At 40.2% G+C, this 17,006-nt stretch overlaps 2 protein-coding genes across 2 annotated transcripts in view; one reads left to right on the top strand and one right to left on the bottom strand.

Moving 5' to 3' along the window:
- Window positions 1-2,074, bottom strand: part of pou2f2a (POU class 2 homeobox 2a) — an 87,744-nt gene extending 85,670 nt beyond the window's left edge. The window contains exon 1 of the mRNA XM_006794445.3: window positions 1,878-2,074. The gene's annotated coding sequence lies outside the window, so the exon portion shown is untranslated. The remainder of the gene's footprint in view (window positions 1-1,877) is intronic.
- Window positions 2,075-8,234: 6,160 nt separating this feature from the next.
- On the top strand, window positions 8,235-11,600 carry LOC148096667 (uncharacterized). The gene is made up of 5 exons (XM_087835027.1): window positions 8,235-8,251; window positions 8,582-8,812; window positions 9,249-9,422; window positions 9,898-9,977; window positions 10,765-11,600. Exons 2-5 carry the CDS (start codon window positions 8,745-8,747, stop codon window positions 10,869-10,871), a joined length of 429 nt encoding a protein of 142 aa, XP_087691153.1. The 5' UTR covers window positions 8,235-8,251; window positions 8,582-8,744; the 3' UTR covers window positions 10,872-11,600.
- Window positions 11,601-17,006: the final 5,406 nt, after the last annotated feature.

Genomic DNA, 17,006 nt, shown 5'->3' with positions numbered 1-17,006 from the left:
CGAAATAACATTTTTTCTCATCTTGAAATCATAAATATCTTCAAATTTGTTAACCTCTCATCCGCGGCCATCTGCGGCAATCACACACAGACGCAGACGCACTTCAATTTTTATGTTCACCATTTGGCAATAATTCACATGTTTCTCTCCTTATCGTCCACCCTCCCTTTCTACTCTCACACTTACACCCATACACACAGACACACACACACACACTCCTGATCCAGGGAGGTCAACCTTTGGTGGATGAGGTCAGGTGTCTGGGATGAAGTTGACCTTTGACCTGCAGGGTGCAATCGCCTGCTTCCATCCTAACCAGCTGGACAAAGAGCCAGCCATATAATTCTGTTATGTGTGTGTGTGTGTGTGTGTGTGTGTGTGTGGTGCTGTATGCTGTATCTATATTTTTTCTATGTGATTGGATTATTTGTCTGCGCTTTAATGCTTCCTCTCATGTTTCCATGCATCCATACTGAAGAATTGGATTTACCTCCCGAGTTCCAAAGCGACCGGGGGTCTCACCGGTTGTTACCGTCGCTGAATAACAAAACAATATTGATCAGGTCGGGGTCGTCCATTGACGAATCCCGACTGAAGCGTTTTCCACAAACGCTCATGACTTCCTGTCTTCGTCCCTATTTGGGGTTAATATCTCATTAACGGCTATTATCGCCACGCCAGTCGCCAAGGAAACAGGCATGAGGACAGGAGCTGACAATTCCCCGCAGCCTGCAGCCTGCGGATCACACAGGCAGCGACCAGATTATTGGAAATCAATCCGAGGGAGTTACTGTTTCCCTGACCTCCCATGCTTCAGTTGCAGTATTTATTGAGGAACACTGATCAAATGACGACTATTATGAGGTTCACACAGATGTCAATAAACACAATGATGAGAGTCAATATGCAATGACTGTGATGATGGCTGAGGTTCATAAATCAGACATTACCCAGAATACTGTGTGACATCGGGAGAAAGCAGCTTGTTATCTGGAGTTTAGATTTAACTGTTTACTTCAAGCTGATTGCAAGAATTTCTCATACACAAATATTTATTGATGTTATCAGTCAATATGAAATTAATTAATTTAAAACCTTCCACAGAGATGACAGGGACACCAGAGGGTGGAAGAAGAGGGGGCGTCTGTATGTGAGGGGCTTTTCTTTCTTATCAGTCACTGGGCAGTCCTGATCCTTATTTTCCACGGAGCAATGAGGAAATATTATTTAACAGCCTGCAGTCACAGCTCAGCGACACTTCACTGCCACCATATTTTCATACTTTCTCAGTTCCTTCACAAATATTTCACGTGTTTATCTGCATTTAACCATCAGTAGACTTACATTATGTACAATACAGTCACAATATGAAATTCCTCATCAGGACATTAGACAATTTGCTTTTTTTTTTTTTTTTTTTTTTGGGAGCATGCCTTCTTAATAATTTGACTTATTTGATAATTGTTGTGTTTATTACAACTACAGTTAATCTGCAGAAACCTGCTGCTGGCATGGTTCAGTACGGCTGGAACCACCGTGTTTTTCACAAGTGAACATAAAAACGATTTGGCTTTTAAAAAGCTTTAAAAGGCCTCGTGAAGCCTTAACGTCAGGCTATTAGCCACAATAAAACGGGGACTATTTCAAGTGCTGTGAGGCTAAAGGAAGGATTTAGCCTTCACCAATAAACCATCTAATTATGCCAAGTCTTCTCCTCACACCGAGTGTGTTTGGGCGAGTAGGTAACAGAGAGACTGACACTAATGTTTTTTGTGTAAACTTTAAAATTTCGGGGAAATTTTCCGGTAAATTTACCTGATAAACAGGTAGCTGGAAAGCTAAGGGCTAATTTAAATATCAATGCGCAGAACACTCACCTGTGAGTCCGCGACGCTGTTCCTACAGGCGGAGGGATATCTTCTAAGCGTTGCAACTCCACGTCTCCTAGTTTGTTTGTATACTTCTTCATAATTTACTGTATTTTCTAAAGGAAAAACAGTCGCTATAACCTCCACGTGACACTTGTCTATATTTTAAAACGAGTCGGCTCCTCTGCTGCTGGCAGCGGCTGATGAGCTGCAGTAACGGTGGAGTGGCTAGCTGACCTTTGACCCGGGGGTCAGAGCGTCTGCGGCTGCGGGGCCAGCAGTGACAGACGCTCCTTGCAAATTGATGAAAAAGGCAATAGCTTTTATAATAAAAATAAAGAACCGCCAGCACCACATAATCACATAATGGCTCCTGCGCCGTTATTGATGTTTTAAACAGGTTTCCTGTAAGTAAGAGTTTATCAAGAGTCTCTCCGGATGTCTTGGATTTCCAGATTTGTCTGCACAATTTATGCAAACAGCTGTTTTACGATTCAAGCGCGGTTACTTTTTTTTTTCTTCCATAAATAAAACCTATAAACACCAAATAAATAATATTCTTTTTCTCCAGTTTGTCAGTATAGCCCAATTAAGGCCTTCACTTATCAGGAACCAGACAACCGAATGTCGAGTTTAAATGTTTATTTCGATATTATTCTTTATATATAAAAAATAATAGTAAATGTTCAGAATTTGGAGTGGGAATTATAAAGGTTGTGTTTGGTGCCAGGGGGATATGTGGCCCTCCAGATATAAAATTGTTATTATTCATCAATTTAAATGAAAGTGTCGCAGTGTGGATGGAAAATCGATCGATGACAAATGGACATAAAAAAAAAGTCTGGGCGATTTCAAAGAGGATTAAAAACAACAATCAGATCAGTTACTATATATCTTTAACTTTGTTTGCAAAGCAATATCCAAATGCATATTATTTGAATACATTTCAATTATGCAAAAAAAAAATGACAATCATAAAATGAGACACGCCTGGCTGGTTGTTTTGTAGAAGGACGTTTGATTTCTTTTTAAAATCATTTAGTCAAGATTTTAATTTCGTTTTCTTACACTTATCTGCTTTAAATAAATAATTATTTATTCTAAAAATATTTCTCTAATTTTGATTTTTTTTGTTTTTCAGTGAGAAATATTTAACCTCGCTTCCGTTCTTCCGGTGAACCTGGCAGGCCATTTACATCCAATGCATAAAACAGACTTTAGCGAAATCTAAGGAAATAAGTGCAGACTGAATAAATATTGTGTGCAGCATTAATATCCTGGATTTATCGTCACAGATTATGGCCTTCTTCTCTTTTTCTTTTGAGTGAGGCTTATTTGCATATAAGCAAATACTTCGGAATTTTGCGCACAAGATTGAGCGTCTTCTTTTCGTTTCAACTCGACAAAGTAGCGCACAAATTGCCCCAATCAAAAATAATAACTATTTTAAATTTCCATTTTTAGGTAAATTTGAATAAAAATAGGCCTTTTTTTAAAAAAAAAAAAAAAAAGAAAACGAAATGATTGAACGTCATTTTTTGTTTAATATATCAAAAGACAGCAACACGTGCAATAATTACACTGAAAGTGCAGCTTCTGTTTTCCATCAGGTCACAATCACATTTGTCACATTTATTGTTAAAAGGAGACTCCAGCAGATATTCAATAATCAGCTGTCTCTATGTTGGAAACATCAAATTAAAAATGTGACTGTGTGATAACCCAGTTATGCGGTTTTTGTAGGTTATTATATTTATTTTTTATTAAAAACATACCTGGGTGTGGGTAAAATACAAATAAGTTAAAGTGGTGGTTTAAAAAAGTTTTATATCACATTATATCTGAGGTAACTACTCATCAAGTAGCAACTGATATAATAATTTGGATTTGGATTGAAATTAATTTTGAGGCTTAGTTTAAAAATATGTTTTTTGGGGGGAAAAACGTCTGGTTGGTGAAGTGTGTGTGCAGACGTGCAAACGTGCATGGCGATGAAATAATTACAGCCTGGGCAATTTATTGATCGGCGTTTGTGGCTGTATTAGCGGGACCAGCGTTGCATCCAGCGCGCGTCCTCGTGCAAGGGTTTTAATGGGCAGCAGATTTTTGGGGGTGTGCGTGTGTTTGGGTGGGTGGGTGTGTTTACAATGCGACTCGAGATCAGGGTGAAAATCCCACTGACCTGTGTGTGTGTGTGTGTGTGTGTGTGTGTGTGTGTGTGTGTGTGTGTGTGTGTGTGTGTGTGTGTGTGTGTGTGTGTTTCACACCCCTGACCGATAGGATTTCCATTAATTTACCTGCAGCCTCGGAGTTTTTAGAGGAAAGCCAAACGCGTGTCAGGGAGTCTGTCAGGATGAGCCAGAGGAGAGTGAGGAGGGAGAAAACGGGCTTTTGTTTGGTGTCAATTGCTGCCACGTGTGGGCACGTGTGCGTGGGTGTGTTTGAAAGAGATAGAGAAAGAAAAGTCTGGATCATAAAACACACTGATATGGGAGCTCATACCCTATAGAAAACACACCATAAAGCGCTTCCTCTTTATTCTAGAGCCACCAAAGAAAGGGGACGTCAGTTTCCTCTTCTTGTGACCCTTCTCGTGTCTCTGGCCTGGTGGGGTGTTTGCTCTCAGAGCACCCTCTCCCCCTTTTTAATTGATTTACCGTAATTAACTCAGTGTGTTTATCGATTTCCCGAACACAGCCTCGAGATGGTCAACCTCATTATTTCCACGTTAACCCCGAATAATCCCGAATAAATACTCAGCGCATTCAATAACAATTAGACTCAGGCAGCACTAAATAATCCAGTTTCCTCTGGGTGACCCGTTTACCTTTCAGGCCGGGTGCTGAGACGAGGACAGAATAGCTTACTCTGGAGCTGTAAGTTGGTAGAATCGAGACCACCTTCAAAAAAAAAACTTTCCTTTTGAAAAATCAACAGAGTGAAAAATGTTGGAAAAAGAAAAACCAGAAAATGCGCTCTGACATCACCTGAAGCCTCGAGGTGACCCGCACCTGCTTATACTGCAATGTCCTTCTCCTTTACCATTTGACCAATTAATCAGATTTAATCCCGTTTCACAGCAGCTCAGCCAATTAAAAGGCATGCGGTGCACATCAGTCACTTTGACTCTGGGCAGTGTTTGAAATGTCTAGCTGTAACATCCCTCTGTCAGGTTCAGTGGCTTTGTAAGAGGGGAGGAGGAGGAGGTCAAACTAGCCTGCAGGCAGCAGTTCAACCGGCACTCAGCATCGACTTCTGCCTCCCTCCACCTCCTTAATGTTTCATCCTGTAACCAGCAGATATATATTTTATGGATAACGTTGAAGGCTTCACCATCGTGCCAGATTTTCTTTACACATTGGAAGTATTAAGTTGTAAGTCTGGAAGCAAAGTGACTGAATATGAGCGTGCACTTTTTCATGCATGTTTGCAGGACTTGCTCTTTAAATATATTAAAATTAAAGCAACCTCAGAAATCAAGTGTTATATGTCCTACAGATTTGTATTTATGTGTGTCTCATATATTAATTAAATATATTGAGTTAAAAATCAGCATTTACTGGGAAATGTTGCTTCAGGTGAATAAACATATAAACGATGTATTTCATTTATAAGTTTGATTATAAGACTTCAGTTATTTTACATATTGTTTTGGCCAGTGGTGTCAGAAGAAAAAAGAAAAAAGTGGAAAACTGTCTAAATTGGAGGCACGTGGATAGTGAACAGTGAATACCAATTCTGTGTAAAACATTTTTAAGAACAGGCAAAACAGCATTAAACAGAAAACATAAGATCTTTTGGGGGGGGGGGGGGGGGGGCAGAAAGAGAAAGGAGGGAAAGTAAAACTTGACAAAAACAGTACAAAACAGAGCAGGGCAGAAGAGAAAAGAGTGTAAGTGAAGAGGAGATAATAGAGTAGAATAGAAGGGGCTGGGAAGGACAAGAAACAGAAAGAGAGTTGGGGAGGGAAGGAGGGAGGTGGGTGATGGTGTTGGTCACAGGGGGTTAAAAGAAGGAGGCGTCTAAAGCTTGTGAATTAAACGCTGTGAGGCCCAGTGTCCTCGGCACGTGCACCAGGCCTCAAGAATAAAAAGAGCTCCGGCCCATCTGGCTTTTCTGGGAGGCGAAGAAAGGGGAAAGAGGGAGAGGCCGAGAGACATAGAAAGAAAGCAGGTAAGAGAGAGAGAGAGCGATAGAGATAGAGAAGGGGCTTCTGCGCTGCTCAATACACAGGATAGTGTGTTAATAGTTTTAAGTCACTAATGGCATAAATGTTAAAGCAATGAGATGTCAGGTGCTTTTAAGTGAAAGGGTTGATGTTGGTGTCAGAGGCGAGCAGGTGAGGAAAACGAGAGCAAATGGGCGTCGAGGAGAACAAAAATGTTCAGAAAGAAAAGAAAAAAACATATAAGAGTAAAAAAACAGAGTAAAATATTTCTATTTGTGGAAACCATTCAGGCATATTTTTACTGTGGTGTCAAATTAAGTGTGTGTGTATTCAGAAACTGTCGATAAGACATACTCACCTTTAATCCATACGTGTCCTTCAGAGGGTTTTTCTATAACTTCACAGTCTCTCTCTCTGTCTCTCTCTCTCTCTCACACACACACACCAACCAACACACACATCCCGTACCTCTCCTTCACTCAGCATCTTAGCTGTTTCCATGGCGACTGGAGTTGAGACTGCAACCAGCAAAGGGTGGGGCGGGGGGGGCACGTGCGTTTTTATGTGTGCTCTTGAGTGTGTGTTTGTGTGTGTGTGTGTGTGTACAACAGCAGCAGCAGCAGCAGGTGATGAGGCTCAGCTCATGGCAGACAGTGCTTCAGCATCTGGGAAAGTGATTTCTCTCCCATCTAATAAAAGTTATATTAAGGTCATAGAGAAAGAAAAAGAAACACACATTGTAACCATCATTAAAGCAGAAAACACACCTCACAGCTGGAAAAAGAAATGAAGAAATGACCTGGACAGAAGGTAGAGGCAAAGTCAGCAAAGGTGAAACAAGCTACTTTCCCCACCATCATCCTGCTTTTCCAACACTCAAGGCAAATCCTAAATTTTACTCATTTTAATTGAAACTATTCAAGATACAAAATAAACATGTCCTGTAAATGTTAAGTTGTGCGCTGACTCAATGAAATTATGAAAATCATCCAAAGGCCCCTGACAAAGTTTTGTGATATGGGGCATTATAAATTAAACCGACTGGAGTAGAAGGATCATAGATGGGCAAATGTTACAGTTCAGCCTGCGATGTCCTAAAAAGAAAACAACAAAACACCAAAAATCAACAACAGGCAGAATCGAGCTGAGGAATCTCAAGCCGAGTCACTACAGCGAGTCTGTGCTGCTGTTTAATGCAGTGTGTTCACCACTGACCTATACGGCGAACTGCTGCATGCTGGGCTGTTTCCTAATTTAAGTGTTGACTTGTTACACTAATAATACTTTCACTGTAATCATGTTCGTGATTCAGTGTGGCCCTTTAAGTCACTGTGGCCCTCCCCCTTGTACACGTTATAGATAACACTCCGTGAAGGGGACCCTGTGTAAATATGTCCCAATTTCTTTGTGGTGGAATTATTTTGAGAGAATGCTGTAATTCTTAGTGGGTCTTGTACTTTTCTTAAATAATTCCTGGGTGGTTTTAATGCCTTTGAAAGATCCAGCAGCTCAGTAGGAAGTGAAGTGAGAGGAGTAACGTGAGGCAGAGGGCCACAGCTGCAGAGCTACGTTACAGCCCTGACCCCTCCGCCATCAGGGTTCACCCAACGCTGAAAAGGCCTTTATCACTGCAGACGTTTAACCTAACAGCTAGAAAAATAGAACTGTTACTAATAATATTAACAGTGTCCTTTAGATTGCCTTAACAGTGCAACAAGAAATTCAGCCACCACTAATTTATTCTTAATAACTCCACTTACTGTGTTATTTAAAATATCATTGCAAAATAGGCCCAAGTGCAACAAACACTTTCTGCCGGTGACCTTGGGGAACACAGCACGAGAGCAGCCGAGCAGTGTTTAAATTAAATCGTAATGATCTGTGAATACAGCGATAATTAACAAGGGTACAGTGATGGAAATAAGGACGCACAAACCAGTTCATATTCTCCTGCAGTAGTAACCAGTGTCACAAGTTTATTTATGTCGCTTAAGACTAAAGAATATTTACACATTCCTCCTGACTGCTAACATCAAGGCTAGTGCAGCAATTAAAAACCAGCAAGTTATATCTAAGGTGGATCAATGTACACTGAAAAATGTGACTAAATAAAGAAACATTTTGCAGACTCGATGCTCGGAGGCTTGTCAGCATCTTTTGGGGAAACTGGAGGCTTCTGTGTGAACAGCTGATTAACCCTTTTAAGTCATCTTTGGTAAGTAACTTAACCCTAAGCCTAGACCTCAACGCAGTCAAAATATGTGATTTTTGGCTTTTGAAATTTCTTCTACCAAGTCCTGGAAGTCACATAAAATAATTTTCATCATCAATATAAAATACATCAAAACTATTTTTCCCCAACATGTATGTTTTTGGTTATAATTCATAAACTGTCTGTTGTAACACAAGAAATTTCCAAAACTGTAAGTCTGCATAAAGATTACTTAAGTCACATCAAATGTGAGACTATTTCTGCCTTCTGCCCTGAAGCCATCAAAGTTTCAAAACGTCCACTCTCTCCTCCCACTACCCTTTCTGTGGGCAGAAACTTCCCGTCATGAGCGCTTCGACACCAACAAGGAAGTGATGTTCGAGAAAACTTAACAAAACACGAAGCTTCAACAAGTCTCAACAGAAACTTTACAGAAACAAACAAACAAACAAAAAAACTGCGTTAAAAGATCTACAGTCGAAAATAATCGGACCACATGGAGGATACGGAGATCTTACTCAGGGAGGAAGGATCTCCAAGGGTCGCCCAGCTTTGCAACCTGAGGTCTGTAAACACGTTTATGCGGGTTGTCTGTCGGTTCGTTTGAAGAGATTTCTGAGATGTGTTTAGAGCTACTCGGTGAGTTTACTTCCAGATAAACTGTGGCTCCACATAATCGCTGGCTTTTGACAAATACGAAACATTTTCTTAAAAACTTTTGGAAATTGTTTCATGTGCAGTCCTTCAATATTAAAAGCACCACGACCAATAATAACACGAATACTCAGAATCAGAATACTTTATTAATCCCGAAGGAAATTATAGGTTACAGCAGGCAGCATGCTAATGGCGCATGCGCACTTACAAAGGAACTTATGACCAAACTTACACAAACAACACTAATACTACTACTACTATACTACTAATAATAATCAGATTGCGCTGATTGTGTTCAAAAATCAGTGGTGAAAGCTGATTGTTTTTTTCCATCTACCTGTAGGCCGTTGTTTAGACGGCTGGAGGGCTTCGAGCGCCACCGTGTGCTCAGATGCCTGAACTGCTGCCCTCCTCCACCTGACTTCAGAGATCCCAACGCCGCCAGATCGCCTGACGACTCATTCAATCGGTTCTTGCGGATGTTCTTCCTTCTCGTACTCAGCTTGAGTTTAATAAAGTAAATTGATTTTGTAACTATTCACTAGGGCAGGGAGACACACAAAAAAAACCCAAAACAACAACAATAGAAAAACAAACATATATTTTCCAAAATTATTTGGAGGGTAGACTAAAATGAAAGGAAATTATGAAAGAAACAGATACACATCCTCCAGATCAGTGATCAGTCAGTCTGACATATTATAAATGAATCAACTAGTTGTTTTGTGACACATTTGCAGAACTGAACAATAGTTGATCAAATTGATACACATTTTTTTGGGACTACTCTCATTAGTTAAGTCACTGATCATTCAGTTTGCTTATTTTAATCTACAGTAAAGTATAATTTCACAGAATAAATCACTCACAGAGGGAAACTTAATTTGCAGGATGTAGTCAAACCTGAATTATGATGTGTTATACTTACCTGTACTTGCCTATATTTACCTACTAAGTGTATCTGATTTCTTTCTGCCTTCTGCCCAAAACAGGATATTATTTGAATATTCCATGATGCATAACCTGTTTTATCTGCTTTACTGGAGTAGAGTCATGGTGCCAGTGATGCTCGGTGAGTAATGGTTAAACCTGGATTCATATTCATTCCTTGCCTCGAAGTTTTCTTACATGCACACATGGCAAACATCAGCAGTGGCGCTGAAATGTGCCGGAAATCAGTCACACATGTAGTCGTCCAAGCTGCACGGGGACTGTTTGATAACCCTGCAGTGGTAGTGCAGGGTATGGGAGGAGAAGGTGCTGAGGGTCCGCAGTGCTGAGAGATTGGCTTTGCACGGACGCCTTGTGACTTTAAGATCCTATTTGGTCCACTGGCTTAAAATCTAAAAAAAGGAAATCTCACTACTAAGGTGCTTTTGACCAGATAAGTCAAGCTGGATCTGAATTTGTATTCTGAACCACAGCTTGGCAACATTGTCACTCGAGCATCCGTCGTTGTATTTAACTGACTTTAGGGCTGAGAAGTGGCACGCACACAGCTTGGACACAGTATCATAAAACCAGGTGTATGATCTTATCAAATGCAAGATTTCAAAAATGTATTCAGCCTTCTTTTCTTGTTGAAAATCTGAGACGACAAGTGTGACGTTTGTTGTTCTGTGCCACCATTCTGCATAAATCGGCGCATGTTTATATGAAAATTATGAAGTGCAGCTTGAATATGTCCTCAATAATTATGGAAAAATGTAGGAATTTATTTAGGAATGAATTCCAAAGTTTTTTGTTTTAATGCAGAGGTTTTGTATTTGATTTCATGGCTCTGTATGAACACCGTTTGGCTCAGTTTTACCTTTGCTGGCGTGCTGATGTCGGATTCTGTCTTTTTGTGTACACTGTAGTCGCTGTGGCTCCTTGCATCGTGAAAAATAAAATGAAGAGGACAGAATTCACGCCGCCGAGGAAGGAGGAAGTGAAAACAGTCTCTGGCCTCATCCAGCAGGTGTAATTAAAGACTGAGTAACTCTAAACACGAGGCTCGCTCGGTCATGAAAACAGGACTAGAGCGGGTTAATATGTGACGGTGCTAAAAGCTGTCGCACTTCTTCTTTTAGGGAATGGCAGAAACATAAGCTCAAAACTGATAACAGCCTGGAATGTGCACTTCCGGATTCATAGGGTAGGAACATGAGCTGTTAAAAAAAATAAAAAATGCACCCAAAATAATTGTCTAACCTTTTTTAATATAATGGATTTAAGGAGAATTGTTAAAGTGTTAAACTTGAATGAAATGAAGATGATGCATGCATAAGAAATAAACACTTTTAACAACACCAGATAAAAAGTGCAAAGATAACAGTTAAATAACTCTCCAAACGTGGTGATTAAATTCCCTCTGCAGCAGCATTTTAACGTGAGCCAAAGGAGCCGTGAACGTACGAGGAGAAACGTGATGAAAATAAAAATGTCACGTCAGGCCTGTATTTCTGTTTATTGAGAAATTTAGATTTTTTTTTAATGTAAAGCTGCTTATGTTGTTCTTAATGTACGCTGAGCCACATCAGCTGTATTTGTTTAAACAACATATGTGTGTTGGCTGATTTATGGGTGTGCTGTTACACTAAAAAAATGAGGTGTGTGGGGGTTATTTTAATCTAGATTCACACTCCTGCTGGACTGAGACAATCTTTTTCATTTAAGTTGATTTTTCTAAAAAAAAATAAATAAAGTGCACCTGAACCGAGCCGATGTGCTACAGCTTCATATATTGTTGCGGCGACAAAACAAGCGCGCGGGCCGAGGAAGAAGACAGACACCGATGGAGGGGGAGAGAAAGAGACAGCGACCACATACAACACCATTCATTATTAACACACCCAATATAGCTGGACTGGACACCTCCGTCTCCCCCTCCCTTCCTATTAACACAAACACACATACATACAACCGCAGAACAAGAGCCCTCCAGGACCCACACCCTGACCCTGCGACCTAGGTGCCATGGCAACCCTCTGACCCATCCCTCTGTTGCTGTGGTAACAACCTTGGAGCATGTCTGACCATTGCCTCCCCTCCACCCCAAAACATCCAACACACACACACACACATATATACTCGCACACACGCTCTCCCTATAGCCCTACAGCCGCCCCCTCCTCCTGCTCCACGCCGAGCCGAGGCAAACCGATCGATATTCTATCACACAGAACAGTGGAGCGAGAGAGAGGAGGCCACGGGCCAGCCAGATTACTGGGAGGAGGGGGAGGGACGGGGGGAGGATGGAGGGGTTAGTGGTTGACAAAAAGAGAGCCCTGTGTGTGTGTGTGTGTCAGAGTCAGAGGAAACGAAAAGGGTTTTAGGGAAGGTAGGAGATGTGTGTATTGGGGACGTGTGCAAAAAGGGATTTTAGCGCGTGGGTGTAATCGGGTAGGAGATTGAGAGATGGTGTGTGCGTGTGTGATTTGGAAGAAAGAGGTAGAGAGAGTGTGTGTGTGCGCGTGTTGCGTTGAGAGAATAAGTGGGTAGAAGATTGAGAGAGGGTGTGTGTGTATGCCAGAGGAAAGGCGTTTCGGTGTGGCTGTTATGGGGGATAAGAAAGGGATGTGTGTGTGTGTGTGTGTGTCGTAATGAGTGGAGCTGCACTGCTATAAGGCATCTCCTCTCTTTTATATTCTAACAGATGTTTGTTAGTGTATTCCTGGTTGTGCGTGTGTCTGTATGAATAGAATACTTTCATTCAAGTGTCACACACCTGAGGGTGCTCAGCCCTCATGGGCTTCTAAGACTTTACTCACATAAAGAGGCAGGAGGAGATAAAGAGAAGGCAAACACAACGCACAATATCCATAACCGTGTTTTAAAATTTACTACATGGCACTTTTATATTTGAGTATTTTACAAAATCTGAGCTGTGTGTGGAAAGAATTAATCGGCGTTCATCTGTTATCACTTTAATATGAATATATGAAAATGGGTGGTGCAGCGTTTGGCATTGTTGCCACACAGCAAGACGGTTTTGGGTCCAAACCTCCTGGTCAGCCCGGTGTTCTGGTGTCTCTGTGTGTTTTTCATCCACAGTGGTGAATCTAGACTGGCTGTAGGCGTGAATGTCAGAGTGTATGGCCATCTATCTCGCTCTGGTCACCTGTCCAGGGTGCTTCATGCCTTTTGCTCTTTGTCACCTTGGAGAGGGTCCAGCCTCCCTACAACCTAAAGTTAGATAAACCATTAAAAAACGGGTGGATATCTGTGCGCTGTGTTGCATTGGTATATATTCAAGAGAGCAAACTAACCAGCTAGAATGTACCCTTTAGGAATATTGGGCTACTTTGTACCTCAGTAGGAGAATGATTCACCAGCCCAGTACTCACCCATTTCCAGGATGCCAAATATCATCATCTTGTTTCAGCACAGATGTTATAAATGTCCATCGGATGGTATCACAGACGGTTTTGACTGATGACATGTTGGTTTTTTCCATCACTTTTCTAGACATAACTATATTTGCATTAAAACACGAGGTGCTAAGTTATCAGCTAACCCTAACAATCTGGTTAACAATCGGATCTCCATAACAATATCAACTGATTAGTGTCAACTGCTAGAAAAACAAAAATAAATAACACTTACCAAAATTGAAGCACAAGCATCTTAGATGCTCTGAATCACACAATAGGCAATATTTTTGTCATTTAGAGGCCAATGCTAAAAAATGTCCAAAAACACTGATAGCACAAATATGGTGACGAGGTTCAGTTCAGTGACTTATGCCTAGCCGACACAGAGTGGTTCCAGCTTACTGAATGATGAGACTGTTAATGCCCCTAACTCGAGTATTATATATATGTTTAAAAAAATATCGCTGTTTGTAGAGTTTTTTATGGCTGTAAAGTTGGGCATTTTAACATGGAAGTATAGGGACCGGTGCTTTTGGAGTGAGCCTCAAGTGGCCACTACAGGAACTGCAGTTTTTGGACCTGACATACTGGCTTCATTTTTCTGTGCTGGAAGTTTGTTTGGTTACAGAACCCCCCTGTTGCAAGGTTAAATTAGAAAAAAAAGGGGCATCGGAAATGATGGATGAGTATGCACTGTGTCGCAAAGATATCTACTGAAGTTAGCATGCTAAGCAGCTAGCACCAACCCCCATCCTTGTGTGTAGAACAGTTCCATTTCTAAGAAACTAACTACCGCTGTTTTGTCAAAGCTGCTTGAGTCACACCGATACATGCAAGGCATGTTTCCATTTGCTCCTTGACAACTATGCAATTGGTATTACGCCCTCACCTACACAGCTCTCCACAGGACTGAGAGATGGGACTGACACTTTTCTGGATTTATATGAGTTTGGAAACTCAGGAAGAATTTTGAGCAAAGGCTTGAGTACAGTAATGATCATGATAGAGACAGTTCAGATCAAAGATGGGACTTTTATTTCTTCACTGTATATTATTGTATATATAATTTTTTTTCACTATCTACACCGGGTAACTTTAAAGGTTTGCAGAGCTGGCGTGATGCAGTGTACAGTATTGATTTGATCAGTCCTTTATTGTAAAACAGGAAACTTTATGTCAGTATTATTTAGGATGAAGACCAGCTGCTTAGCAGAGACAAAAGTTATTACACATTAATATCACTCATATGTCGGTGATAAATCATAAAAATTGTATCATTTCAAGGAGTAAACAGGTGATAAACTGTAGCTAGAGAGCATCAGGGCTATAACTATCAGGTTGGATGAAAATCCTCAGAGGAAGAAGCAGAAAACAAACTAACAAAAGAGGTGACCTATATCCTTGGGTTACAAGAGGGTGTGTGTCAAGTGGGCAGGAGCACTCATTTGCTCTGTGAGCCTTGTAATAATATTCATGAAACACGAACACCATTGCACTCAGTCACTGTGTGTGTGTGTGTGTGTGTGTGTGTACAGACACAGATATATATATATATATACACACACATAAGAGACTCATCTGTTCACAAGTACACAAGCAGCATAACTCGCAGTCAGAAGCTGTTTTCTCTGCTCTCTAAATAACCACTGCTGCATTCAGTGTACAAATCAACCTATTTCAATGGGACAGACGAAGAAAGGCTCATTAAAGAGGTAGATGACGGCCAAACCTTTAACCTAAACAATGTGGTTGTTTAAAAAAAATTATAATAAAGTGTAAATAAGTGCAAATAAAAAAACAAAAAGGATGTTCAAGTGTTCATTACTTAAAGGTGTTAATTCCTGAGTAAGAATTAACAACCTTATTGTTTTTCGTAGTTATCCTTGTTATATAAATGAACATATTAAGAATCCCCTGCATTACAATATTTAGATTCTCAGTGAAAGGTAAAACTAGTGTGTGCCATTTTCCTGCTAACAGCTGATTTTCCTGCTACTCAGCCCCTAGCTAAATTAAATTACTGACACATTAGACATTGCTATGATCCTGTATTATGCACATTAAATGTTTTGACTTGTGGTTCTGTTGAGTTTTACTGCAAAGATTTCTTTAGGTCTTCATTCCTGTAGCTGCATGTCTTTGTGGAAGGTATTCCTTCAGCTGAGATTTCTGAAGGATATTATAAAATTAGCCTCTACAAAAGCTAAAACTTCCAGGGTCAGCATTTTAGCGCTGCGTGTGCTGCTGTTAAAGTTTGATACTTAATTTTAACTCACTTTAATTCCTATCTTTTCCAAATATTGTGTCATGGTAGTATTTTTTAAAGAATTGTGTTGATAGATTTAGTTAATTTAGAAGGTTTTTAGGACTTAGCTGGATATATATATATATATATATATATATATATATATATATTTGGCCTTTTAGCTGTTATTGAATAGAGAAAGTGTAGATAGACAGGGAAGTGGGGAAGACATGCAGCAAAGGGCCATGATTCAGAACTACTGGGCCTACTGCTCTCTGGCCATGAGGCATATGGTCGACTGCTCACCCACTGAGGTGACCTGGGGATAATATTTTGAGGAACAGCAATCTTAAACTGGGTCTCTGGGTCATGCACCTACAAGTTTGATGTCAGAAATAACCAGTAATTTTATAGAAGTTTACAACTGGCTAACATTTTCACTTATTTGAACAGTTCTATGTATATTAAAAACAAGACGATATTAGGAAAATAATTTGTTTGCAACAGATACTATCAGCAGTATATTACATCTAACTTCCATTTGCCAGTTCTGACATCTTTTGTTAGTTTTAATTTTATTTAAACAGGCAATATTAAACTACTGACACATAACATTACCTCATTGCAGTGAGTAAAGCTGTTATGTTGAAAGCTGGAGTAATGTCCAGCACTTGGATATAAGCCATCATACCTTTTTTCTGCTTTAATAATATGATGATAATGTGACTGTTAGATGATCGGGTCAGTGCTTCTCCAAAGTAGGAAGCATTGTAGGGTGTTTTCAATGTGCAACAGTAGTACCCACCTAAAGTTATCCAAGGAAGTGCAACAGGTGAGCTGAAGACAGGGTCACGTGTAGCCAAGCCTCGCTGGCTGTCCTTTGTGGTCTGAAGTGTTTGAAAACACGGCTGAAAAAGCTTCAGACCGGCTACAAGAAGAGGCTGTCTGAACACAGCGCAGCTTCGTGTGTGCAGTGAACAACCAAACATACAGCTGGTATGATATTTGCATTGAAATTTAAACGTTCTTAACAGACTGAATTATCAGGAATGTTGTGGCTGCTAGGATATAACCAAGTTATCAGATTACTGCAATGCTATGTGAAATCATCCATGTATTTATCACTTTAGCTGATGGATATGAAACATGTTGAATCTGTATATAGCACTTTGAAGCATTTAAAAGAAAGATTCAATTAGTTTCTCTTATGGAGCTTTTTGGTCATCTAACACAATCTTCATGACAGCAAGTCATTCTCACCACTGGCAGCTGTCTTGAAATGTCTTTGTTATCAAAATTATCTTTAATTTCAGCAGCCACGTGGACATAAAACCTTTCTTGACTATGAAATTTCTTCAGCTCCTTCAGTCCTGCATTCTTCATTGTCTACAAACTACATTCATAACATTTTTTCCCAAATTCTGTGCACTAAACAGCATGCAGTATACAGATATGCAATTTCCCATGAGCCAGTGATAAACTAAAGTTCAAACAGATTACT

The sequence above is a fragment of the Neolamprologus brichardi genome, chromosome 22, assembly GCF_056152115.1.
Source record: "Neolamprologus brichardi isolate AB-2024 chromosome 22, ASM5615211v1, whole genome shotgun sequence".
Classification (NCBI taxonomy): domain Eukaryota; kingdom Metazoa; phylum Chordata; class Actinopteri; order Cichliformes; family Cichlidae; genus Neolamprologus; species Neolamprologus brichardi.
The sequence above is the reverse complement of the archived record's forward strand: the minus strand, read 5'-3'. Positions and strand labels throughout refer to the sequence as shown.

Bases quoted from the DNA above. Each gene is read 5' to 3' on its own strand.
- LOC148096667 (XM_087835027.1), top strand. From the start codon at position 8,745: ATGGAGGATACGGAGATCTTACTCAGGGAGGAAGGATCTCCAAGGGTC. The intron at 8,813-9,248 runs GTCTGTAAACAC...ATCTACCTGTAG, and splicing joins GCCCAGCTTTGCAACCTGAG to GCCGTTGTTTAGACGGCTGG. The intron at 9,978-10,764 runs GTGAGTAATGGT...TGTACACTGTAG, and splicing joins CATGGTGCCAGTGATGCTCG to TCGCTGTGGCTCCTTGCATC.